This window comes from Mus musculus, chromosome 6 (assembly GCF_000001635.26).
Source record: "Mus musculus strain C57BL/6J chromosome 6, GRCm38.p6 C57BL/6J".
NCBI classification, from domain to species: domain Eukaryota; kingdom Metazoa; phylum Chordata; class Mammalia; order Rodentia; family Muridae; genus Mus; species Mus musculus.
This window is the reverse complement of record NC_000072.6, coordinates 128,557,373-128,583,804: the sequence shown is the minus strand read 5'-3', so window position 1 is coordinate 128,583,804 and position 26,432 is coordinate 128,557,373. Positions and strand designations below refer to the sequence as shown.

General features: G+C 40.9%; 1 protein-coding gene across 1 annotated transcript in view; it reads left to right on the top strand.

The window, feature by feature from the left end:
• The first annotated feature begins 2,198 nt into the window (after nt 1-2,198).
• The window catches only part of A2ml1 (alpha-2-macroglobulin like 1), a 41,785-nt gene continuing 17,551 nt past the window's right edge, over nt 2,199-26,432 (top strand). Inside the window, exons 1-20 of the mRNA NM_001001179.3 lie at nt 2,199-2,357; nt 2,679-2,862; nt 3,326-3,482; nt 5,019-5,071; nt 5,640-5,660; nt 7,493-7,661; nt 8,181-8,265; nt 11,722-11,839; nt 12,884-12,995; nt 13,264-13,373; nt 13,715-13,873; nt 14,876-15,103; nt 15,942-15,996; nt 16,745-16,890; nt 17,412-17,561; nt 22,162-22,332; nt 23,042-23,189; nt 24,709-24,811; nt 25,294-25,522; nt 26,176-26,305. Of these exons, the coding sequence (NP_001001179.2) occupies nt 2,293-2,357; nt 2,679-2,862; nt 3,326-3,482; nt 5,019-5,071; nt 5,640-5,660; nt 7,493-7,661; nt 8,181-8,265; nt 11,722-11,839; nt 12,884-12,995; nt 13,264-13,373; nt 13,715-13,873; nt 14,876-15,103; nt 15,942-15,996; nt 16,745-16,890; nt 17,412-17,561; nt 22,162-22,332; nt 23,042-23,189; nt 24,709-24,811; nt 25,294-25,522; nt 26,176-26,305 (2,593 nt within the window). The 5' untranslated portion in view covers nt 2,199-2,292. The remainder of the gene's footprint in view (nt 2,358-2,678; nt 2,863-3,325; nt 3,483-5,018; nt 5,072-5,639; nt 5,661-7,492; nt 7,662-8,180; nt 8,266-11,721; nt 11,840-12,883; nt 12,996-13,263; nt 13,374-13,714; nt 13,874-14,875; nt 15,104-15,941; nt 15,997-16,744; nt 16,891-17,411; nt 17,562-22,161; nt 22,333-23,041; nt 23,190-24,708; nt 24,812-25,293; nt 25,523-26,175; nt 26,306-26,432) is intronic.

The following is a 26,432-nucleotide window of genomic DNA, read 5'->3' as shown; positions in this document are numbered from 1 at the left end:
CTACTCTTTCCTTCTTTCTATCTTTCTTTCTTTCTTAGCATTTTATTTATTATGCCCTTAAGTACAAAAAATTGAACTCTATTTATAAGTGACTTCCTTCTATAATGGCTGCTTCCACAGTGTGTGACGGTTATGGCTTTAGAACTTATTTCCATTAAAGTATTATATTTAATTAACATAGTTCTGATACTTATTTAATATTATACTTTGATACATATGTATATTATATATTATTCAATCAAGATGATTAACATTATCATCTCTGTGGCTGAATAATATCACATTATATGTCAATATATAAATAGGTAGACAGACCAATGTTACGTTTTTCAATCTAGTCAAACATCAATGGATTCTTTGGCTGATGACATGTCTTGACCTCTGAGAAAAGGGTTGCAATTAATATGAGTTATAAGTATCTCTTTGAAATAACCTCTTCATTCCCTTTAGATATATGCCCAGTATTAGAGTTGTTAGGTTATATGATAATTCTATTTTCATATTCCCAAGGAAATGTAAGGACCATAATGATGATGTCATTTTGCATTTACCTGTAATAATGGCAAGCTTTCTCCCTTTCTCCTCATCTTTGGCTAGTATTTCCTCCTCCTCCTCCTCCTCCTCCTCCTCCTCCTCCTCCTCCTCTTCTTCTTCTTCCTCTTCTTCCTCTTCTTCTTCTTCTTCTTCTTCTTCTTCCTCTCTCTCTCTCTCTCTCTCTCTCTCTCTCTCTCTGTGTTGATAGTAGCTGCTGTGGCTGGAGCAGATATCTCATCGTGGTTTTATTTTATTTTATTTTATTTTATTTTATTTTATTAGTATGTGTATAGGTGTTTTTTTCTGCATACATATTTATGCACTACATGAGTCCCTGATGCCTTCAGAGATAGGAAGAAGGCATTGGATCTTCTGATGGTTGTCAGCCTCCATGTGGGTGCTGGAATCAAACCTGTTTCTCTGGAAGAGCTCCTGTTTTCATACTATTAGTGGTTTTGAGCATTTCCATAGACTTATTCACAATTTACACATGTACCCTTGGGGAATGCTGTTCAGATAACTTGCCCATTTTAAAATCCAATTGTCATTTTTACTACTCAATAAAGTTCCCTGTATGTTTTCAATATTAACTCCCCATCAGGTAAGTATTTTCTACAGATTAAAGCCAGTTTCTGTCTTTCCTACCCATTCTAGCATTCCTCAGTGCCCACGAACTCACATTTTCACCATTTGAAGTAAAAGGAATGTTTAAAAAACAAGACAAAACAAAACAAAGACAAAGACAAAAACAAAGGAAAATTATTGAAAATGGGAGACTTAGCATACTGGAGACTCCAGGGACGTTTCCCAGATTCAACTGTGTGTGGTGGCTCGTGTCAGCAACTCAGCACTGAGAGGATCACTATGAGTTCAAGGCTAGCCTGTGCTTCACAGGGAGTTCCAGGATATCAGCATGTGCTACAGAGTGAGATCCTGTCAATGATGATGATGATGATGATGATGATGATGATGATGATAATAACAGCAACAATAATAGGAAGAAAACTGATTTCAGCATTTCCTAGCATGAGCTTACAATTAGACTGTAGTACTTTCGGGTGATATTTAGTTTTTGTCAGTGGTGCTTGTGTTTTTACAATTTCTCTAAATTTTTCATGATATTGGAAGATGCAGTAAATGTGGTATATAAACCTTACTAAGAAAGTCATGCTAAATATTGACTACAAACCAACATTTCAACCCTGAATTCTATATTATAAAATTATAAAAGAATAACAATGCATTCATCTATCCAAACAATGAGTCTGTACTGCAAGGTGTGATTCTCTGAACAAAGTTTTCTTTTTGAGACTCGGTATGGAGAGAAGGTTTGACAGAGATGGTCTCTTCCAAGTGTTACTCCCTCCGTAGGCTGCACTGCTGCTGCCGTCAGCCCTGTGTGGAGAATCGAAATCATAGGAACTCCTACGTGTCACCCAACTACTTTCTTTGTTTTTCTCTTCTTCCTGTCCGACTTGCACTGCCGACTCCAGCCAGGCCAGCATCCAGCGAACTTTAGCAGGAAGTTACACATAAACCGATACCCCCTGGCGAGGTAACCTGAGAGGTGATCTGAAGTGATCGCTCTCAGGATCCTTGCTCCAAAAGGTAATTGATCTTCCATTCTGTGAGACTATAAAAGCAACGACAGACTTAGAGCAAAAAGAGGGAAAGAAAGTGGGATGCCTAAGAAACTGGCCAGTAAGAGGAGGGAAAAGACAACTTCTTCTAAAGTCACCCTCCAGGTGCTGGGACAACATGGTGCCTACCATCTTGCTCAGTGCCCTCCTGCTTCATTTCACTGATGTTGTGGCTGCAGAACCGTAAGGGAATTCTAATCTCTCCGTATCCAAGTACTGACAATATCGTTTTGCTAAATGGATTCCATGTTAAAATCTAGCTGGTTCATTATTCTATTTCAACTACAGCAAGTGAGTGCTGGTCTGCCCTCTAAGGGTTGAGCAAATGCCAGATGGATACTATATTTTTAAGACACCACTGTGTGCATCTGGTTTATCATTATGCTACCTGTTAAAAAAAAAAAAGCACAGTTTGGGGGATCCTTCAATACTCAAGTTGCTGTGTGTGAATGCAAACAAGTCTCTAGACTTGTTTGCCAAGTGTTGGCTGTTCTCTTTGTGCAGGCGATACATCCTGTGGGTTTCTTCCGTGGTACAGCGATTTTCCTCAGAAAAAGCCTGTCTTCATCTTTTAAACCTCAACGAATCTGTGTCCTTGAGCGTCACCCTAGAATATGATGGATCCAGTACTACTATTTTTGACCAGCCCGTGGACGAGGGGAACTTCTACGCTTGTGCAGATTTCAAAGTGAGGCATGCTTTCTTAACGTTTCTTTTCAATAATAAATCTTAATTTTGAGTGATTTGCAAAAATCACTAGGGGCCGTATGTGAAAATTTCAAGAAAAGCAAGAAACAAAGACAAATTTTTTAATATGCAGCATATTCTTGCCACTGTTGTTGATAATTTCCTATGATAGGAAATGAGGCGATTGCTGTTTTACAGAGTGAACATGTTTCACAGACCTAAAAGGGAAAGGAGGGCTAAAGGGTGGAGGGCTTTGGCTCAGGAAGACATGAAAAAAATAGACATCAGGAAGATATGAACCTGAGTCTATTAGAAAAGACTCTTCTACTGAGCTAAGCAATTGCAACAGGCAGTCAGGGAGTCAGGGAGTCTTTGCTGGGAAGTGATGGGTTTGCAAGGCTTTGTCTGTCCCCCGTCTAATGAAGACACACAGCCTTCCCGTCTCTGCTCTTCTTCACAAACAGGTGTCTCAGATGTCCTCAGAGCAGTTGGCCTTTGTGGCATTACTTGTTCAGGGAAACACTCTTAAAATCTCTGAGAGAAGATCTGTGGCCATCGCTGCTGAGGAGAACGCCACTTTTGTGCAGACAGACACACCGGTCCATAAACCTGGAGACACAGGTAAGTTACTTTAAAAAAAAAAACACTTTCTCCAAGTTAATGTGTAAAATTGAGTAAAACTTGTCTTTATCATCACTGACTGCTGCATTTCCATAGTTCCTATAGCTATGAGACAGTGCTGTTAGAGCCGGGAGCTTGGGCATGGCTTCATAAGACTCTGTGTGTTCTTTGATTGTACACAAATCCTACTGACAAGGCTTCATAGTACAGTGGTTACCAGAATGCAGAGTTATAATTGTTTGATCTAAACCAAAGATCCATTACATACCCATTGGACAAGCTCATTAATTCTCCTTTTCAAGCCAATTATTCCATTCTTAAGGTAGAGATAATGAAAGTTTCTTTGAACTTTCAGGGAAGAAATGAGAGTCATTGTAAAAAAAAAAAAAAATAGTGCCAATAACAGCAAAGACCTCACCAGCAACATTTAGGAATTCTACTGTTCCATTTTTATGTCAATTGGTCTAGCAGGAGAAAGTCAGCCAGAGCCTTCCGCTTTCTTAACTATTGTTCTAAGCAGAATGTGCCATAAAGAATACCAAGCTAGAATTCAAAGCCTCTTGCTTCAAAGCTTAGCTCTGTTGACCAGTGATTGACTCTTGGCAAGTAAATTCTGGTCCTTGAGATATAATTTCTTCATCTGTAAAATGAAAGGGCTAGAGATGAAAAAGCCTGTGCATTGTATCCTGATTCATATTGTCTATGACTTAAAAAAAAAAAAAGAAAGAAACAAAAGACTGAAAGTAGAATTTATTTTGGCTTAAACAATAGACACATAGACACATACTTCTGGCAGCTGAAGAAACTGCCGATATGAAAGTGCCGGGGGTTGTTTCCTCCAAAGATTCTCTGCTGTACTCTGACTGATGTGACTGTGTCTGAGGCAGGGGAATTCCTCCAAGGAGTCTGTACTGTACTATAAACGGCCGGCTTATGAAGGCTTCTTTCCTTTTTCTTTTATAATTATTTTTAAGTCAGCTCACAAAGCAGTGCATTTCATTATGATATTTTCACATTTAATATTGCAAAGATAATTCTTAAAGGGAGATTTTTACTTCCTGATACTCCCTTTTCTGCTCTTGTTAAAATATTAGAATAAACTGTATATTTTAAAGAACCGACATCTTTTGTAGTTCTGCTAAAATAGCTTAATTTTGCTAGCATTGTTCTCAAGGAAAATTATACTTGTTCATTTCCATAAATGTCTGACATTTATGCTTCTATGGATAAGTCTGTCACTAATTCTGTTCCAGGCTATCTCAGTCTATGTCTGATAGGGTAAAAGCTTCTAAGGGCAGCATTGGGGACAACAAGAATCATTAAGAGAGGAATAATAAATACAAGTTGATATTTTCCCCCAATGAACTCCTAACCTGAAAAGGTGAAATCAGAGCTAGAGGGAAAGGAATGTGACGGGCAAGCTTGCCCATCTTGTGATGGGCAAGCAATTACTTATGTATATATCTTAAAGCAATCATCGCTATAAGGTGGGGATCACAAGAAATCCACTTTACAGCAGTATCCCCTTTTCCTTAGTTCACTTTCGCGTTGTGACACTGAACATCTGGCTGAAGCCTGTTGATGACTTGGTGAGTTCATAACTGCTAAAGGTACAGTGAGATGAAACATGTTCATCAAGTCCATTGCTGTACAGAGCACCTTCCAGGAACGTAAGTCAGAAAACCTCAGACACCGGCACACCCAGAGCCAAGGTGTGAAACCAGCCTAGGTGTCCATCGGCAGATAGATGGATAAGGCAGCTGTGGTGTATAGGCATGTGGGGTTCTATTTGACTATAAAGAATGAAATCATGGCAGTTGCAGAAAAATGAATGGAACTAAAGGTCGTAGTATTAGATCAACTAAGCCAAAAATCAAAAGATAAACATCATGTCTTCTTTCATATTCAGGATTACACCACACACACACACAAAGGACAGGTAGGGTGGACAGCAGAGGGTAATGTGAAGTGAACTTGATCATGATACAATGGTATATATGTATGAAAGTATGATAACAAAGACCATTGTTTTATACACTAGCTAAAAGAATCGATTAAAAAATAAATCTTGGAACTGATACTATTTGGCAAAAAAAAAAAGTCTCACTAAAGTATCTGCTTTTTTTCTTTCTTTCTTTCTTTCTTTCTTTCTTTCAGTATCCCTTGATCACCGTTCAGGTAAGACATCTACTTCCATATCCAGTTAAAAAACATTCAGATGAGGATTGGGATGTTTCCAATCTTCAGTTTTATATAGCTGAAAATTAAGATGATTAAAACAACCAGAAAAGAAATCTGCATCTGAAGATGGTTAGAAGTATGATTAAAACATAATTTTGAAAACTCTGAAGATACCTAGGAATCCTGATTTCTAAGAAGAATGTGCTGAGATTTGAAAAGCAGAGGCTTGTCTGTTTTTCCCATTGTGTGTTATAATTGTAAATCATACCATTCTGCATCAAATCAAATGCTTTTGTTAGTTTCTCAATTAGATATCTTACACTTACCATTTAATTGGTTGTATTTACAGCTTACTTGTAAATAACAACAGATCTCAGCACCTGTAGTTTTGTCTCTGTATACAGTGTAGACTACCATTATTAGCTAATTCTAGGGGTATGGGATCTAGGCTCGTAATTCACAGTAAATGGGCAAACACAAGATACTCATAAACTTCCCGTTGTCCTGTCTACTATGTGGGTGCTTTGAGCTTTTCATTTGAGTAATGAACAGCTCATACTTAAAGTGCCAAGAAATTCAGGTTAGCAGTCTCACATTCTCTGCGTTACCCAATCATTTGTTTTCACACCTGACCCAGGTAACGCTGTGTTCTACTGAAAGAAACACAGTAAAATTTCACCCTTCACAAGTCACAGCATGTCCGTGTGGGCGCTCTGAACAGCACCAGTGCTACAAAGTGGGGTGTTTTAGCTTCAGTGTGTATAAAATCTGGCTCTTTTGGGAAGAATTTATTCTGCTCTGTGACATCCACTCGCACCTAAGCCAGCGTGGGGTCGGTCTCATGGGTGGCCTAATAGAACGGAGGTCCAGGATTTTCAGTTTTCTAAACATTATAGGAGAGGAAAACAAACAACCAAAACTTTTGAAATGTTAGTAACAATTTTGTTTCCTTACAGAATCTGTTAAACAAGATCATTTGAATCAAATCTTTTAAACATCTCTTTAACTAGAGTTTGGAAAGTGTAAAATATTTATTAAAGTGAACTTGGAAGAGGGGGGCAGCTGACTGAGAACAAATAAAGGTTGTGTTCTGACAGCTACGCCTACTTTTTAAAGAATCACAGAAATTCCACTTAGGTACTACTGCATAAGCCATGACCAACATAGAAAGGGACCATGTAGAAATCTGTGACAACAGCTTTTAACTAATTAAATAATGTATTGATTTAATTGCATCACACACCGGTGCATGATGTTTTGCCTGCCCGTATATATTTGCACCGTATGCATGCAGTGCCTGCAGAGACCAGAAGAGAGCGTCAGATCCCTTAGAACTGGAGTTACATATGGTTGTGAGCCACAACAAGGTGCAGAGAATAGAACCTACGTCTTCTAGAAAAGCGACAAGTGCTCTTAACCATCCAGCCATCTCTCTAGCCCCACGGCGACAATCATTTTAAATGTTTGTTAGAATGAGTGTTCTCTTATATGCTCACTGGTATGAGTCCACTCTGCTTTGGGGAGCACTATTCTGGACTAATTATGTTGAATTTTTAGTTCTTTGATTATACTACTCTGCTCTGGAAAGATAAAAACCAAAGGTATCAGTTATAAATTATTTTTCATATGAATATTAGTTTTAAGAAAAATATCGATTGAATTTGATTATGTTGCAGTAGTTATATTGTTTCAGTGATTGAGGTCATTAGTTAAGCATTAGAGTGGTTCACTCTTTACTTCCAGTAACTATGGAGAGCACCCAGGATAAAAAGAAAAGGGACATTTTCACCCACAACCTCTGACTGTCCTTCTTCATTCACTGTTTCAAGGATCCCCAAAGCAATGTGATTTTTCAGTGGATCAATGTGACCACTTTCAGAAACATTACCCAGCTCTCCTTCCAACTGACGCCGGAACCAATATTGGGGGATTACACAATCGTCATAAAAACACAATCGGGAACGACAGTGATGGATCATTTCACTGTTAACCGAGACGGTAACCAAGTGCTGTTCCTGATTCTCCTACACACAAGTTCAAAGCAACAGAACGCAATGGTTTAGACGCAGGCCCAGGAACTGAGCTCAGGCTCAGTCTCTGCTGTTTGCCCTTCTGTTCTATCCTTGGTCCTCTCTATGCCTCATTCTGGGGCCCAGGTCTTACTCTGGTCCTTGCCCACTCCTCCCCTCACCTAAGAAATAGTTCTCGTTCTCTGAAATTCAGGTACTCTCCTAGAAAGGACCTAAGAAATTAAAACATAACAATGGGTGATATTTTTTTTTGGTTAAATAAATAAGTATGCCAACTACCACCACCATCAACACCACCACCATCAACAACAAAAGAAACAGAACACACTGACCTTTAATGAGACACCTTCACAGACCCCAGGGCGCTCGCTGGCTGGGGACGTGGGAGGCAAACAGCTTGCATGGAAACAGTTTGCTATAGTTGCTATAGCATTGCTCTCCAGCTTTGTTAGCTGAAGTGTGGTTTGTTTTGTTTTGTTTTTTTCAGTTTTGCCCAAATTTGAAGTCGAGCTCACTGCACCAGAGACAATAACCATTGCGGACAGTCAATTTCAAATGGTTACATGTGCAAAGTAAGTGTTGATTCATTTATCCTCACAGGGTAAATCGCCTTAAACTTAACTATAAAACTTCATTTATTTATTTTAGAAATTTTCAATATTTGAAAACTATAAAGGAAAACATAGAAACGAAACTCCAGTGTATTCTACCAATCACTAACACATTATAGCTGACTTCCCCCTCCTACTTTGTGAAAATTTTTCTCTGGTTTTATTTATTCTTTTCTACACATTCTCCAATATTTAAAAACACATGTCTTCATATTTTTTTAGCCTTTCTATCAATTCTAATTCCTTACCTTGAAAGTATGTCTTATAGGAAAATAGCAATTTTACTTATTGTTCTACTATATAACATGTAATCTATTACATTGTGTTTCTCGTAATTAGTACATTTGTAGCAGATATCTTCCGTAAAACTGTATAGTAGCCTGATTTAGAACTGGACTGCTTACTTAAGAAACATTTCCCTTAAGGGAATTACCAAGTCAAAACATAGAATGTTCTTTTAGTCTTTTAAATTCCACATTGCTCTCCTAACTCCAGAAACTGTTGTGAAAGGACTGGCTTCATTGACTCTTTACCATCCTTGAGTGTTCTCACTTAAAAAAAAAAAAGAAGAAAAAAGAGAAAAGAGCTATCAAAACTTCATGGAAATAAAGAAGTTTATAATTTAGATTGAATTTATTTGAGTCCCTTAATATAAAAACATCCAATCTGATCTTAGGAACACTTAGCTTCTATTTGGGAGATTATTTTTGATGCCCTTTATCCTTCTGTGATATCTCTCCTAGAATGTGTAACAATTTTTAAAAGATGATATTTATTAGGTGACAGCTACAAAAAATTATTCCCACGATGTCATGAGATATTAGCTATTATCATCTCAGTTTTACAGAGAAAGATCAGCTGTAAGTACTGGGATAACATCAGGCTTGTGGGTCTTTGGTGCTGTTCTTTGAACAAACACCTAGTGAGAGTTGTTGGACGCTTTTAACAGATAACATAAAAACACTAACCTTTGAATATTTTTTAATATATTGAAGCTGCAGTCTGTAAAGGGCTACCTAGTAAAAATGTGACCGGAGTGGGGACTCTTCATGATCTCCCCCAGAGACTCTTGGGATCAGTCTGTCTCTCTCAGGGAAGGATCAGACATTTCTCTGAGTTTCAGTGCAAAGCAGCTGAATGTGATTCGTATATGTGAGATCAGAGATAATCTGTGCTAAAAATGCTGGGATAAATAATATAAAGTTGAAGAAATAAATCCAAGATCCTAAACTGGTTTCATTAGAAAACCCTTCTAACAAACCAAGCACTTACATTATCATTAATACCCACAATTTACTCATCTGCCCAGTTAAATGCAAAAAAAAAAAAAAAAAAGCAAAACAACAACAACAACAACAACAACAACAAAACCCTGCAACTGAACACTGGAGAGCCCACTCTCTTTTCTTAAGATATCCTGAAAAGACATACAGACCAAATGTTAGCACAGGGTTGGCAGCGTCTTAATATTGTTTGTGATTATAATCTTCTATTCTGAATTCTTGAAAGAAGTCAGAGTCCTGGCTGGAGAGATGGCTCAGTGCATAAGAGCACTGGCTGCTTCTTCCAGAGGATCCTCAGTTTAATCCCCACTTCTGGTATTCAGGTGTACATGCAGACAGAGCACTTATACATAAATATGTAATGTCAGTAGTTCTGATGTAGTCTGTGTGTCTGTCAGTTCCAACCACCGAGGTGAAAAATGCTAGGTCAGCTGCCCACAATTTAGTTTGGAACCTGGCAAGCCAGATTATGTCAGCAATCTCAGGAATGAATAGGCTTGAAGAGTGAAGAAGGAATATTAGCTCACAAGTAAATAATAATAACAATAACAACAACAATAATTACCATCTACTAAAAGTCACTCAAATTGTAAGACCCCCGAAGCTGAGCCTCCGCTCAAGTCCCGGGATGAGCTGGCCGGCACCCCAAAGACCCAAGAGAAAACCACACCTGATGCAAACTGCAAGAGGTTTTATTATCAGCTAGCTGAGGACGAACTCCTTCCGCTGTGCAGTGCAGGGGAGTTCACTCTGAGCAGTAACAGTAGGGGGCTTTTAACAGCTAGCTGAGGAATTGGGAGGAGTTGAGAGGAGAGTTGGGAGGAGTTGGGAGGAGTGTTGGCTATAGCTCCTCTCTGGCGAGGGGGGGAGTGAGCTGCAGCTCCTCTCTGGCGTCTATCTTGTCCTTGTAGGTCTTCCTACAATTATCGCATCTCCGGCTGTAAGTCACAGAAACAAAAAGGCTCTTTGCTGGCTATAGAGAACAAAGAGCTTCTTTCTGGCTGTATTTTTAGAGATCAGGGAAAACAAGCTTGGGGAACGTCCAGGGGCTTTACCTTCCAGGGAGAAACGCTCTAAGTCGGGGTATCACAAAATCACAACAATGAGAATGACATTCTGTCCCAAACAAAGACAGTAGTAACCTACACGCTCCAAAGACGTATGTTAACCTGTAAAGAATACTAGTTAATAAATGAAGGACAGAAGAATAGCCATTGGGAATAACACTGTTACCTGGCATTGATCCAGCCTCTATTTCATCAAAGCCCGTAGATGGTCTCAGTGACGTAGGCTGGGTTGAAACCTCACAAGCACAGAGCACATTAGCAGGATGGATAAAACAAACATGGCAGAAGTGGATTCGACTTTGACCTTCACTTCCCCAAAACACAATGTGGAGAAGTGAATTGCTTCTTCTCAGTTTTGTAACCAAATATTACTAGGGGAAAAAATGAGTTAAATCTTGCATTAAACGTATGACCAGCAGCAGCGCTGCACAGTTATTGAAAGGGCGTTGTAATCCACAAGCTTAAAACACTCAGCTTCATTATACACAAAGTCAAAATAATCCTCAAATTATAAAAACAAACAAACAAACAAACAAAAACATAATGCCTTGTTTTGCCTTTGAACTTTAAGAAAAAAAAATTGTGTTGTGCTTTAGTGGGAAATAAGCTGTTAATTCGATGTTGGCTCATACACTCTTGGTGCCAACCCATCTAATACGTTTATATGTTAGATGGTGGTAAAATAAGAATAGTGTTTAAAATACTGATTTCAATATCCAGAATCATCAAGTTTTGCCTATGTTCATATGCATTTACTAACGAAACCAGCCCATTTCCCAATACTTGTAACAAATTATATATATTTTAAATTTTTGCTCATTTTTTCTCCACTGATATATTAGATCATCTAAAATTGAATAAAACTGTCAACGTATTTGTTTGTTGTTTAAACTAGCCAGATCCTCTTCATAAATTACATGTCGAATTTCACCCAAATTCTGTGGGAGAAAATAGCCCTAAAGGCAGTTAGGTAGAAACACCTGGTTTCAAGCCTTCGTATATGATTTCTGGGAAGGTCGGTAAGGGTCACTGCCCTTTTGTAACCATGATGCTCCTTTTCCCACCAGGTACACCTATGGCCAGCCTGTGCAGGGAAAAGCCCAGATAAAAGTGTGCAGAGAGCTCTTCTCCCCGGCACATTGTGAGAGCAATGAGAATGAAATCTGTGAGCAGTTCACTGTGCAGGTGCGGACTACGGGCTTACTCCGGGGGGTTGTGGGGAGACCTCCTCCTAGGGATTTAATGCCACTTATAAATAGGACTGACAGCATTTTCACTGTGTGGCTAGTGGGCTGTGAGAGCTAAGTCAGGTGAGGAACATGAAGATAATACAAAGTTTAACATAACATACAAAGTTGGCTTCTGGGTGCTTTTGCCTGCGGGATTTTAGACCTGCAAAGTTGCTCATCGGCTGCCCTATGCGCTGTACTATCTGGGTGGTCTCCACAGTCTTTCCTTGGAGAATCCTTCCTCGGGCAGTTCATTCGGAAACACCGCAACCCAGAATGTTCTGTGTTCGTTGTTCCAGACTTCCGGTCTCCTTCATTCTAAATCCCAGTTATGAAAAGCTCGCCTATTCTGCTGGGCGAATAGTTATGAATAGTTTTTCTGCATGTCTGTAAGTCATTGGTTCTAATTTTATCTCTTTAATTCGTTTTTAAGAGTTTTTAAAAATTAATTTGCATGTATATGCCTACATGAGGGGTGTAATTGTACCGCCTAGAGCAAGTGATAGCTTCGAAGGTCAAATGAACGAATGCATCTTTCCAATGTTTAACATTTGAAGTTAGTACCTATTTCTTATTTTAAAATATAACTAAATTTACAGTTTTGTAGTTACTGCTGTAAGCAGTGAAATTGTACATTTTCCCCTATTTCAAAAAGCAGACATTAGCAGCTGCTGACGTGGACATGCGTCATCTGAAGAGTGTTGGTCTGTCTGTTGTTAGTGTTTCTCCAGAGGGTTAATTTCTTATTCTCAGGATATCATTAGCTTTATTCTCATCTTCTAACTATTTCACGCCTACGTTACTCCAGGAGACTGTCCTTGAACCCTTAAAGCACAGATATCCCCTTCTCTTGACATACTCAAAGCTGGTCTCCCTGATTTAACTCTTTGTCCATTTCGGTGAGACAGACCTCGGTACACGGGTGGAAGGCACCCGTGCTAAAGTCCCATGAGACTCTTGGGTCCCTAACATTTTCATTCTACCTCTGCTTATTTTTCAGCTGAAAGATGGCTGTGCTTCTCACATTATCAACACAAAAGTCTTCCAGTTGGACCGCTCTGGATTGTTCATGACCTTGAATGTTAACGAAGTGGTTACAGAATCTGGAACAGGTAACGGTTGTATCTTACAGCAAACTTCCTACCACTGAGGGGGGAAAATCTGAAGTTAGCGACACCAGTTGTTAATTATGAATTAGCTGTCCCTCACAATGGTAAAAGAAACATCTTTAAAGGTGGCTTTTTGTGAGGGAGCAGCGGGATTGAATCCGGATCCCCACATATCCTTAGGATGCCATGAGGATGCATGCCCCGCCCTGGAGGTGTCTGTTCAAATGATTCATTTCTTCCTGATGCTGCTCTGTTTCACCATTTCTTACAGGTGTGCAGATGAGTAAAACACACTCGGTTTTTATCACTTCCGTGCTTGGCACTGTCAGCTTCGAGAACATGGACCCTTTCTACAGGAGAGGGATCACTTATTTTGGAACTGTAGGTTTGCCTGGTACTTTCCAAGGAACTTCTTTGGGTTTTTTTTTTTCTCTGTTCACAAATTATCCCTTGAAAATTTCCAGACACTTTGATTGTAGGCTTATAATCCATCTCTAATATTACTATGTCTGCTATGCTTGGAAAGTTCCAGGGCTAAAAGAAACCGATGTATTAAAACAGCAGCTTCTGCTCTATGTGTAAGCACATACGCCCGAGCAGTAGAATGGATATTTCTATTCACCGAGATTTCTGTTAAGTGACCGCTGTCATGGATGAAAATTTCCTTGTAGAAATGTGGAGTTTCGTGTCCTAAGAATATTAACGCTTCTGCTTTTGCACAGCTTAAATTTTCTGGTCCCAATAACACACCACTGGTGGACAAACTTTTGCAACTGGAACTCGACGGCAAACCTGTAGGAAATTACACCACAGATGAGAACGGGGAAGCTCGATTTTCCATTAACACTTCAGAGATATTCGGTGCACAGATTAGCTTGAAGGTAAGACATCCAAGGGCTGGCAGAGAATGTCGAGAATCCCACAGAGGCCCCAATGCTAGGGACTTGGAGCATAGAAGGCTCTTAGACAGTAGCTTTTTTTTTTTTCTGAGACTCGCTTGCCCATTCAGTACTCACTGAGAGCAGAGTTCAGAAAGCGAGATAGTAGCGCATGCCTTTAATCCCAGCACTTGGGAGGCAGAGGCAGGCGGATTTCTGAGTTCGAGGTCAGCCTGGTCTACAGAGTGAGTTCCAGGACAGCCAGGGCTACACAGAGAAACCCTGTCTCGAAAAACAAACAAACAAACAAAAACAAAACAGAAGGCGAGATGCTACCACTCTCTCACAGCGACTGCGGTGACCAGTATGTCTTCTGTGGAAGTGGAAGTAGCATGTAAGAAAATCTGGCCTTCTCCCTTACATCATCACCCTGTGCATACAGAGGGAGATGCCATGAGATTTGTTTTCTGAACCTTCTGCAGAAGTTTGCAGTTAAACAGTTTGTCATAGCTTGCATGCAAATACAGAACTTACATCTAATTCTCTGACTGTAATTAAAAGTGAAGATCCAAAGCACACCTGTAATTCTAACACTCAAGATGCTGAGACAGGAGGACCTTGAGTCACAGGTCACACTGGGATGCATAGCCAATCGTCCCCAGCACACACATGCAAAGTAAAAACAAACATAGCAAGTCACTGTCAGTCCAGTGGGACAGTCACATAACCATGGCCATTATTTATATATAAGAAAGAGAGAATTGTATTATTATCTCGCTTTGTACAGATCAGTTCTCTCCTTCCCACCACCATGGTCCCAAGAATAAAACTTGGATGGCGAGGCTTGGTGGCAAGTGCCCTCACATGTCACCAGCCTCCACAATAACAGCTGTGAGCGAGGTTCCTTCCTGGTTGGGCGAGACGACAACCCTTGTGTCCAGTAGCATTCCCTATCTTAGAGATGTCCATTGTTCTAAAGCCTTTCCTTTGCTTCTGTCCTGCCAGGCCGTCTACGTCCGACCTAGAAGCTGCCATCGTTCCAGCTGGCTGTCCCCTGAGTATTTGGACGCTTACTTCTCGGCCTCGCGCTTTTACTCCCAGACCAGCAGCTTCACGAAGATCATTCTCGAGCCCAAGCAGCTTCCGTGCGATCAAGAGAAGATGTTCTCAGTACTTTACTCCCTAAACCCCGAGGCCTACAAGGAGGCCTCAGATGTGACCTTCTTCTATTTGGTAAGTTTCAGCAGGTGGCTCTGCCTAATCAGCACAGTCCAGCTTAGGAGGTGTCATCTGTCAGACCTGGCCAATCTGAGTGAGCTCCACCTACTCACTTCGCTGGCGAGTACTCCTGGCACCGTGAAGAACACAGGAACAAGCTTGCAAAGTGGTCCCAGGCGATCTGAGTTCCCCTCAGACGGAGACACTCGCTTCTTCAATCATTCCGTTGTACTTGACATCGAATGTTTACGACCAGGTGTCTTCAGGGTTAAGTAGCATGGAAAGCTCAAAAGGATGAGCAGAAAAGGAATCTGTTCTCATCTCCTCTCATTAAGGCTTCCGGGAGCGTGAAAACAGACTTGGAAATTAAGTTGTTCCTACTTCCATCCCTCCACTCTCTCCTAGTCCGCACGCACCACATATGTCCACTTTGAACATGTTGTTCAGACGCTCTAAGCTCTGGTCTTCTCAGCTGTATATTCCTAGCTGGAAACATTAGTGGAATCAATTAGACTCACCACACTGGAAAGGGAAGTAGGCCTGGGACACTGTTAGAGTTCCATGCCTATTGAGTCCTGTAGTCAGCTTTATGGACATTCCATTTCATAGCATGGACCGGAGGCAAATGGGTGGATAACGGGCAAGCGAAGCCGCTGCCTCTCACATGCATTAGATGGCTTCACAGAACTTTGAGTTTCTTCCTTGTTCTGGCCCAACATGTATGAAGTTCCCTTTTAATATTTGTTTGAGGAAGCTACCTTGTTACAGGACAGGATGAGCACTAGATTAGCCCGTGAGGACGTGATATGGTGCAAGTTCAATACTCACACTGAATCTTCTCTGTCTGGCACAGGTGATGGTGAGAGGAGGTATCTCCCGCAGCGGACAGAAGCAAGTCAGAGTTCAAGGTGGACACTATGCCCTTGCTTTGGAATGCGTTCCCTACCTCCATACTTCCTACAAGTTAGGATGAGCACTTATTACCACGAGCAGTTGGAGGGCAGTAGGTAGCATGACCTGAGGTAGCACTGAATAGTTAGAAAAAGGCGATTGTTGCCTTTCTATCATTACTCTAGTTTGTTTTCGATTGCTGTAATAAACCCTAGCCAAAAGCAACTTCAGGGGGAAAAGGGTGTATTTCATTTTAGACTGCAGGTAACAGTCCATCATGGAGGGAAGTTGGAGCAGGAATTCAAGACAGGAACCTAGAGGCAGGAACTGGAGCAGGAACCATGAAGGAGCACTGTTGACTGGCTTGCTCTTGATGGCTTGCCCAGCCTGCTTTCTTACATGCCCTAAGTCTGCCTGTCCAACCCACAGGTTAGGCCCTCCATATCTATCATTAGTCAAGAAAAGGCCCACAGGCCAATCAGACAGAGGCACTTCCCTAATTGAAGTTTCCTCTTCCCAGCTGACTCTAGTTTATGTCAAGTTGACAAAACTTGGCTGCACCCATTAGTCAGTAAATGTGTACACTGTAGAATAGTGATGTCTAAGGCAGTCCTACCACAGTATCTTCATCTGTGAATATGTCCCCTTTTTACTTGCATCTGAGCAAGGCCCAGGTCATTTCTCTATCCACACGCCATTCCCCTTCATCTAAGCAAACCCAGGAGCGCTAGCACACTGTCATCTGGGAACTGCCTGTTTCCACAGCCTGGAATGGGAACTTCTCTTTCCCAATCAGCATCAATGCTGATCTGGCGCCATCGGCTGACCTGTTCGTCTACACCCTCCACCCTAGCGGGGAAATCGTTGCGGATAATGTCAGGCTCCAGATCGAGAAGTGCTTTAAAAACAAGGTGATGTTTCCCTTATCAGCAGGGTGGGCGTTTTGCTTCCTGCTTCCTCCTTTTAAAGTTTCGTTCTTTATTTGGTGCATATGTGTGTGCGCATGCGCACATGCAACCATGCCTGCGAAGTGAGTGCGTGAAGATCAGAGGACAGTTTGCAGGATTCCATTCTCTCCTGCCACTGTTCTGGCTGGATAGACCTCAAGCTGTCAACCTTGATAACAAGCATTCTCACCCACTGTGCCATCACTCCAGCCCTGTCTCTGTCTGGGCCCCTCATGATCCTTACATAGTAATCTTACAGTTAAATTACCAACAAATGAGTCACGAAGAGTTATCTTGCTGACGCCTGGTCACAGCAAGCTGGGGGAGTTGGGGAGACTGAAAGATATCCCCACAGGGAACTGAGAATGGGCAGGAAAATGTATGTACAGAAATCGGTCGGGATTTGTTTGGGAAGACAGAATTTATTCAAGTTTTCTTCACATGTAATTGTCTCTACCCTCATTACTACCCTTCTTCCACCTCAGGTTAGCATAAACTTCTCACGGGATAAGGATCTACCGGGCTCTAACACCAGTGTTCATCTTCAAGCGGCCCCTGACTCCTTCTGTGCCCTGCGAGCAGTGGACAAAAGTGCCCTTCTACTGAACCACGGACAAGAAATGACACCTGAGAGCGTAAGCAGCATTGTTCCCCAGTGTCCCCAAGCTGTGTGGCTGCAAGGCCTGCCCTTCCTAGGATGCTTTTACTTGGGACGGGACATGTTGAAAGAATCAAGTCTTTACTTCTGTGCTCCTTTCTCAGTTATTAGCATGGGTTAATAACTATGTGAGTGTCTTAGTCAGGGTTTCTATTCCTGCACAAACATCATGACCAAGAAGCAAGTTGGGGAGGAAAGGGTTTATTCAGCTTACAATTCCATACTGCTGCTTATCACCAAGGAAATCAGGACTGGAACTCAAACGGGTCAGGAAGCAGGAGCTGATGCAGAGGCCATGGAGGGATGTTCTTTACTGGCTTGCCTCCCCTGGCTTGCTTAGCCTGCTCTCTTATAGAACCAAGACTACCAGCCCAGAGATGGTCCCACCCACAAGGGGCCTTTCCCCCTTGATCACTAATTGAGAAAATGCCTTACAGTTGTATCTCATGGAGGCATTTCCTCAACTGAAGCTCCTTTCTCGGTGATAACTCCAGCTGTGTCAAGTTGACAAAAAACTAGCCAGTACAGTGAGTTTTCCATCTGGCATTCACAGCAATACAGAACTCTATACATAATTATAACAAGTTAAAAACTCTGAAATAGTGTGATATTTTAAAATCGTAGTGAGAGCAGGGTTTGTTTTTTTTTAAGTTGGTCTCTATGTTCTTTGACAACGTCCAATTATGTCCTAAATATTAACTAATCTCCTGGCCCAGGATGACGCAAGCCTGACTTTACTTTCTTTGTACAGCCTTGAAAACTGATTTTGTTTTTCAGGGAACCTTGTTCCTTGAGTATGAGATATATATCTAGTTCATCTTCTTTTTAATATATATTCTCCAGTTGACATGTTACCTCTGCTCAGGTGACATGAGACACTGCCCTTATCCCGGACTGCATTTCTATTTATTCTGTTTATTTCTCTGTTTTACATTCCATTTGGTTTTTCTTTTCCAATGTCAGTCCCACAGTTTTAATGATAGAGATTAATTTTGGGTGAGATTGGACTCCTTTGGTCGGATAACTCCACCCATCTCAACTCCAGGGCACCCCTTGCTCTTCTAGTTGATTCTCAATATCCAACTTACTTCTAACTTCTCTAGCTCCAGGACAGAAAGCTAACTGGTATTTTTACTATGATTACATGAGATTTACAAATTAACTTCAATGTTTCCCCCTAATGGGGGAATATTCCAATTCAGAATTGTAAAGTGGCTTTTTTTTTCCGAGTATAATTTTTCTGTTACTCATGAATTACATCTTAAACAGTTTTCTTATGTAAACTTTATATTTGTTCACAAGTGTGTCTGAATAACTCTGTTGCTGTGGTAAACACGGTTTTTTCTCACTGTTTATTCTATTGTTATTTATGAGCCTGTCAGCTGTTTTACACAATAATTTACATTTTGCTAACTAGCTACAGTCCTTGGTTAATTAATTGACTTATATTTTTCATTGGTTCTCTATTTCCCTGTATTACAATGTTGCCATCAAATAGGAAGTTTTCTTTTTCTCACCCTCCCTCCCTGTCCCTCCTCCCTCCTTCCTCCCTCCCTTCCTCTCTCTTTCCCTTCCTTCCTCCTTTTCTTCGTTCCTTCCTCCATTCCTTCTTTCCTTCCTCCATCCCTTCCTTCCTTCCTTTCCCCTTTCATTCCTTCCTCCCTTCTTTGCTTCCTCCCTTTCTCCCTTCTTCCTTTCCTCCCTCTCTTTCTCTCCTTTCTTCCTTCCTCCCTCCCTCCCTGTCTTCTTCCCTCCTTCCTTCCTCTCTCCTTCCTTCCTTCCTTCCTTCTTCCCTTCCTCCCTTTCTTCCTTCTTCCCTTCCCCCTTTCCTTCTTTCCCCCACTTGCTTCCTTCCTTTTCATTGCACGCCTCTGTTCTCTCTTTGCCTGATTCCAGCACAGAATTACACAATGGGGACAGCAGCATCCTCACCTTGGCCTATCTTTACAAAGAGAGAAACATGAGCTTCTAGTGACTTGTGAATAACCAGCTCTGCTACATTTCTTAAGAGAATAAGATAAAATACTTTATTATTTTATGTGTATGAATGTTATCTCTGTATATACATCTATGCACACTGGAAATCGAGCCCAGGTTCTCTGGAAGAGCAGCCAATGCTCCTAACCCGCTGCTGCCTCTGGGTGCTGACATTAAAAGTCTAGGTCATCACACACAGCTTTGAAATTTTATTGTAGTGATTTTCTCGAGAATAATATAGCTTCATTTTTTTCTTGTTTAATTATGAATCCCAGCCAGTCATTCTAAGTAATAGCCAGTGACCCTAGCCAGTGACAAGCTCTTTCTCACCTTAAAGTTGATCTTTCCTTCCTTCCTTGGGAGAACACATCCTGCTTACAGCCGTGTTTCTCTATTGCTCCCTGAGCTATCCCAGTTTCCAGGTCACCTTTCAGGTACATAAATCGTATTCTCAGCTAGCTTCCTCAAAGGGCACAAGAATTCCATCACATCTTCATACTCAGAATCGTTTTTCTAAAGTCTCCACAAAGAAGCTGGGTGAACACCTGTGACATCAGCACTTGAGAGGCACAGGCAGGAGGATCAGGGGTTGAGGACCAACCTCAGCTGCATGAGACATGTTTTTTAAAAAAAACAAAACAAAACAAACAAACAAAAAACAGGGCTGGAGAGATGGCTCAGTGATTAAGAGCACTGACTGCTCTTCCAAAGGTCCTGAGTTCGATTCTCAGCAATCACATGGTGGCTCACAACCATCTGTAATGAGATCCGATGACTTCTGGTGTGTCTAAAGACAGCTACAGTGTACTCATGTACATTAAATAAATAAATATTTTAAAAAACAAACAAAGCTAACAACAAACAAAACCTTTTAAAAATAAAGAACATTGCCTTGATATGTGGGAGATGGGGTATATGACTATTAAATTTGGGGCCTGTATTTTTCTTTAGGTTTCTTGAAAACCTTGCTCTCTTGTACCTCACTGTGCTGTCAGACTAACTTATTCTCTCTGGTAGGTTATTTGGCCTCCTTGTCTGGAGGCCTAGAGGGTTTGGTTTTTATTTCCTCGAATATATTTAAACTAAAATTTTAGTAAGATATCTCTTAGGATTTATTGGGGGAAGGGGTGGAATCCGAAGCTTAGTCTGCATTGTTACTTAAAAATTAAGTTTGTTGATTTCTTCCCTTTCTTGAAAATTTTCACACATGTGTTAGCTCACTTCACAGGTGCTCAAACTCTCCAGTTTGCCTGTGGCCTACTTCCATTCTTTCTTACTTTCTCTTTTGTTTTCTATTTCTCTTCTAGAAGCTGGGTGTGCTGGGTGTGGTGATGCACATCTGTAATCTTTTTGATTTGGGAGGGAAATCAGAAGTTCAAAGCCACGATGAGCCCTTGCCTCAACAAACAAACAATGGCTGATTTCTGTCTGTCATTTTTCTCTTAGGCTTTTTAGCCTTTAGAATTCGTTTCTGATGTGTTCATCTTCTGAGTTCATTCTCAATTATTTCTTCCTTGGTTTTGCCTATTTTTATACTTTCTTTGTTACATTTCTGATTCATGATCTTTTTAAATACCTTGCATATCCATTTGCGAATATTCCCTTTATTCCAAAATATCTGAGAATTCTCTCATTGGTTGATTATTTGGACTGAGCTGTTTCAGTAATTAAAGCATGTCTTCTGTTTTATCCTGTTCCATCCTTCCCTCCCTTAAGTGCCGTGTCTCTAAGGGTTGTTGATCTTCTCTATTGACACCACTATTTCCCCCACCTGATACCCACCTGATAACCCCCACCCATGCCAGTCATGCTTTTGTGCAAATGGAAGCAGCCCCTTCATTTCAAGCCCTTCCCTCTTACTGGGAGCTAATGTGTCCCGGGAAGATGGTTCCTATTTTGACATGAGTTGTTGGAGTGTTTTTACATGGAATGAATTTGGTTTGATTTTTTTTCCTGATCCCTTCATGTCATTCTCCCTCCATGAATGTAGTTTCCTAAGCTTTCCTTCAGTTTTACATATTCTCAACTTTTCTCGCAGTTGGTCAGAACATGGTGCCCATAATTCTACCAATAACTGAAAGATTACAGGAGTCATCACTGTCTCTTCTAATCATAAAAGTATAAGTGGTTGATCTCACTCCTTGTTCACTTTTTGATTGGAGCCCATCCATTGCACGTAGCACTGGGCATCATAAGAATGGTTTCCTGTGAATATATGAAGTCCTTTGGCTGCTTGTCCGTTGCTCGATGCGATATTTTATCTGGAAGGTTTTAATTCATTAATACTTAGTTTCAGGCAGCTGACATCATTCTCCAGGCACTCCAGAAACTCTATTTCTTTACTTCAGGCAGTTATCTGTGGGCTAGGCTTTGGAACAACCAAGAGTTCTCCATGACCTTTCTTTATTTGCTATCCCCAAACCTGCACTATCGGCCAGAAAAGTTTGCATTAACATTAACTACACAAAACAATATTGGTCTCCTCATTTGAATTTTTGGAAAGTTGACTCAGTAGTAAATGGTCATGACACGAATTTTCCAATCTTATAGTTATGCAAGGAGTGCTTCACGTCACCAAGGATCGTACCTTCTCCTCCTAGGTGTACTTCACACTCCCGTATATCCATCAATATGGCTATTTCTACAATGGCCTCAACTTGGATGATCAGCAAGCAGAACCATGCATTCCTCAGAAGGACTTATTCTACAATGGACTGTATTATACACCTACAGGCAATATTTGGGATGGAGACCTCTCTAATCTTCTCAGTGTAAGATCACAGATGAGTCTGTAAAACATTTCCTCTTGTAGCTGTAGTGGTCCTGCCCCTGTCTCTCTCACACTATAGAGTCTCTCAATACTGTGCTGACAAAGTATCTTTTAAAAAGAGATGTTCATCCTGTTGACTTTTTTTTCTTTTTGCTGAAAAGAAGTTGTATGGCTAGAATCATGGGAGTCTGATGAGATGGGATCCAATTTCTTGCAATATATCTTATGTGTCAATAGTTAAACCAAGAAAATAACTTACAGTCTATAGTCCACATGAAAGGAGGCTGCCAGCTACATGTGCTCAGGGGCCACGCAAGGGTCTTTATGATCAGAATCACTGTGGATGAAGAAGAGGACATTGAATTAGACAGGTTTAGTTCAAGTCCCAGTTTTGCTGATTAACGCATGTGCACTGTGTAGACATGCATGAGCTTGTGAGCATGCCTGTTTGCTGTTAACTAAGACAGCTGATTTCTTATACTCCCTTAAGCATAAATGGAAAAATGGAGATATTAGCACATTAATAATAATAATGATAATAATAATAATAATAATAATAGAAAGAGCGATTATTGGAGACTTGATTTCTGTGATCCTGAAACCTGGCTGCACAGAAAATATGCAGTTATTGTCTGGATGTTAGGATGGTAGACCTTTTATAATTCTCTCAAGAAAGCAAAGCATAATTTTTTTGTGTCTTTCTCTGAAAGAACATGGGTCTGAAAATCTTTACAAATCTCCATTACCGGAAACCGGAAGTGTGTTCATCCCAGGAAAACCAGCCCTTGCTGAGGACGTTCGATCACCCAAATGAACGGATAATGATGTACGGTGGTGGCGCCCCACCTTCTTCTGCCTGTGGGTAATCTAGAACTTCCCGTTGGAGTGGTATTCAATAGGATCCTTTGGACTGAGTGTTTGTAAGATAAAAACCATGCAAAGCAAAGGCTCATAGATGATTTAGGATGATTTGAAGCAAGTACTAGAATTTCTGCAGTTCAACAAGACAGGCTGGAAATATTTTTGGATAAAGAATGCTTAGCTTCTAATATAAAAAGAAGTCCAGGTTTTGGTTCTTTTTTACATTTTTGTTTGTTTGTTTGTTTGTTTCTTTTTTGTTTGTTTGTTTTTGTTTTTCGAGATAGAGTTTCTCTGTGTAGCCCTGGCTGACCTGGAACTCACTCTGTAGACCAGGCTGGCCTCGAACTCAGGTCAGAAATCCACCTGCCTCTGCCTCCCAAGTGCTGGGATTAAAGGTGTGCACCACCACCGCCTAGCCTTTTGTTTGTTTCTTAAGACAGCGTCTTACCCTGTAGCTCAGGCTGGCCTCAAAATAGATGTGAAGACAACTATCAAAGATAATGCTGGCAGCAACTTGACATGGTGTGATGCACGTAGCCCAGGCTGGCCTCAAATTTTTTATATAGTCAAGGATGACCTTGAACGTCTGATTGTCCTGACTCCACCTCTCAGATACTGGGGTCTGAAAGCATATGTCACCATGCACAGCTCAATGGTTACTATTTTGGTGTAGAAACACTAACTAAGCGCATCATATGTAGCCTATAGGCCACTCCTATAAAGGAATATGTACTGGAGAATTACAAGTATTAATGGCACTAAAAAACATAAGCGAAAATAGTGCCAGTCAGCAGAGTTAGCAGGTACCAGCATGTCAGACAAGAGTCTGTGAGGACATTTGATTCATCCCGACTTGTTTGTAGGTGATGTGTTGTTTGTTTCTTGTCGTTTTTAAACAAATATTGAAATTTGAGCACCAAAAGAGTGATACCTCGGTTGTGATTTGAATTTATGAGACAGTAAGAGCTCATCTAAAAGCCAGCACTTGGGAGGCAGAGGCAGGCAGATTTCTGAGTTCGAGGTCAGCCTGGTCTACAGAGTGAGTTCCAGGACAACCAAGGCTACACAGAGAAACCCTGTCTCAAGAAAAAAACAAAAAACAAAAAACAAAAAACAAAAAAAAACCTCATCTAAAGGGACTGGGAGATGACTGGGTGGGTACACTGCCTGCTGTGCAACTGTGAGGACCTGAGTTTGGTCCCTAGCACCCGAGTAAGTGCCAGGCGTGCCAGTGCACACCTGTCACCCTATTGCTCAGGAGCAGCGACAGGTGGTCTCCAGGGATTCTTGGCTGGTCATTCTAGCTGACACGGCAAGGTGCAAGTTCAGTGAGGCCCTGCCTCAAAACTTAAGATGAAAAAGCAAGGAAGGAAGACACCTGAAATTGACCTGTGGCCTCCACTGGTACCTCACAGGTGGTCACATGCCACTCATGTGCACATGTGACCATACACGCTCATACAGGCAAGCATTTATTTGCCTCTCTCTCTCTCTCTCTCTCTCTCTCTCATTTTAGTTCATGACTCTGTGGACAGCATCAGCCATGCAAAAGTGGCCATCAAAGAGACAGTGAGGACAAACTTCCCCAGGACATGGATATGGAACCTTGTCAGTGTAGAGTGAGTTTTATTTTTCTATGCTTCTTAGTGTTTTTTCCTTAAACAGACTTCTCCCTTTTGTAGCTCTGTCTCTATTTTTTTTCTTTTGATTTGTTAACTTTTATTCCTGGGCAATAAATTAGTGAAGCTTTTGGTTTTTCTTTTTTAAAACAAAACAAAACATTGTTCATTTGTCCATCCTGACACCAGTTTGATGGTTAGTTTGCTAATTTGTTTCAGCAAAGTGTTACTTTTCCACCAAGACCTTCACTTCTATGCATTTCATGCAGGAACTATATGCTACCTCATTTATTTTTTTTAAAGGGTATTCATAGAAACATGGCATTACTAAGTTTCTACTCCACAGACATCAGATGAGGGACACGTACCTAACGCCTTACCTAAACATTTTCCAAACCTCCAATCACTTTCGTTGTGTGTGTTCTGCATAGTCTCAGGTTCCCACTCACAGGATGTGTGTCAACAACAGCCTGTCTTCTCAGTTCCTCAGGCACAGCAAATGTCTCGTTCCTGGTCCCTGATACCATCACCCAGTGGGAGGCCAGCGCCTTCTGTGTCAATGGCAATGCTGGGTTTGGCATTTCACCCAAAGTGTCCCTACAGATCTCCCAGCCCTTCTTCGTGGAAGTTACCTCACCCTTTTCCGTTGTTCGAAGTGAACAGAGTGACATGGTTGTCACTGTCTTCAACTACCTGACTACATGTGTAGAGGTAAGACACCTCCTGTGATCTGGAAACAAGAAATCCAGCAAAGCTAAATTATTCATTCTTTTTACCAAGTAGCACCATAGCTTCTCTATTAACAAATGAAAATACATACTGCAAAGAAGTCATTTCGTTCTATAATCTTTAGAAATAATTATTTAAAATTTTAATTTTATGTTCTGTGTAGGATTGTTTTACCTACATGTGTGCACATGCACCATGTACATTTCTGGTACCCACAGAGGTCAGAAAAGGGCATCAAATCCCTTGAACTGCAGTTATGGATAGTTGTGAGCTGCCACATGGGTGCTGGGAACTGAACCCCGGCCCCCTGCAACAGCAGCCAGTGCTCTTAACTGCTGAGTGAACTCTGTGGGCCCAGAAACAACCGTTTTAAATCACAACAATGACTTGGAATTCTAGTGAGAATAAGATTTTGTGATGATGCCCATTCTGCTGTTCTGTGAGCTTGTGAATGAGTCCTTGGGCATCTTTTCATTTTACTAAGTTAAAATAGAATCTTCTTAAGATGACAAATACGAGCTTCTTCTTTGAAGACATCAAAGAAACCACTGTGCAATAAGTTGTAGGATTGAAATCAAAGCGTGGGGGAGAGAGAATTTAAAATGCTACCCCTGTGGCCATTATTTTGTTTTTAGATTTCTGTTCAGTTAGAAGCATCTGAGAATTATGAAGCAAGCATCAACACCCAGCGTAACACCGACAGTGAAGTCCTCCAGGCTGGAGAACAGAAAACATATGTCTGGACCATTATTCCTAAGACACTGGGTAAGCAGCTGTGCCGGTCTTTCATGGATTGACCACGTTTTATCAACCTTTGTTTTCCTTAGATTTTCCAAAAAACATAATTTTCTTTGGCATCCTATTTTTAACTTCCTTTATTCATTTCTCTATA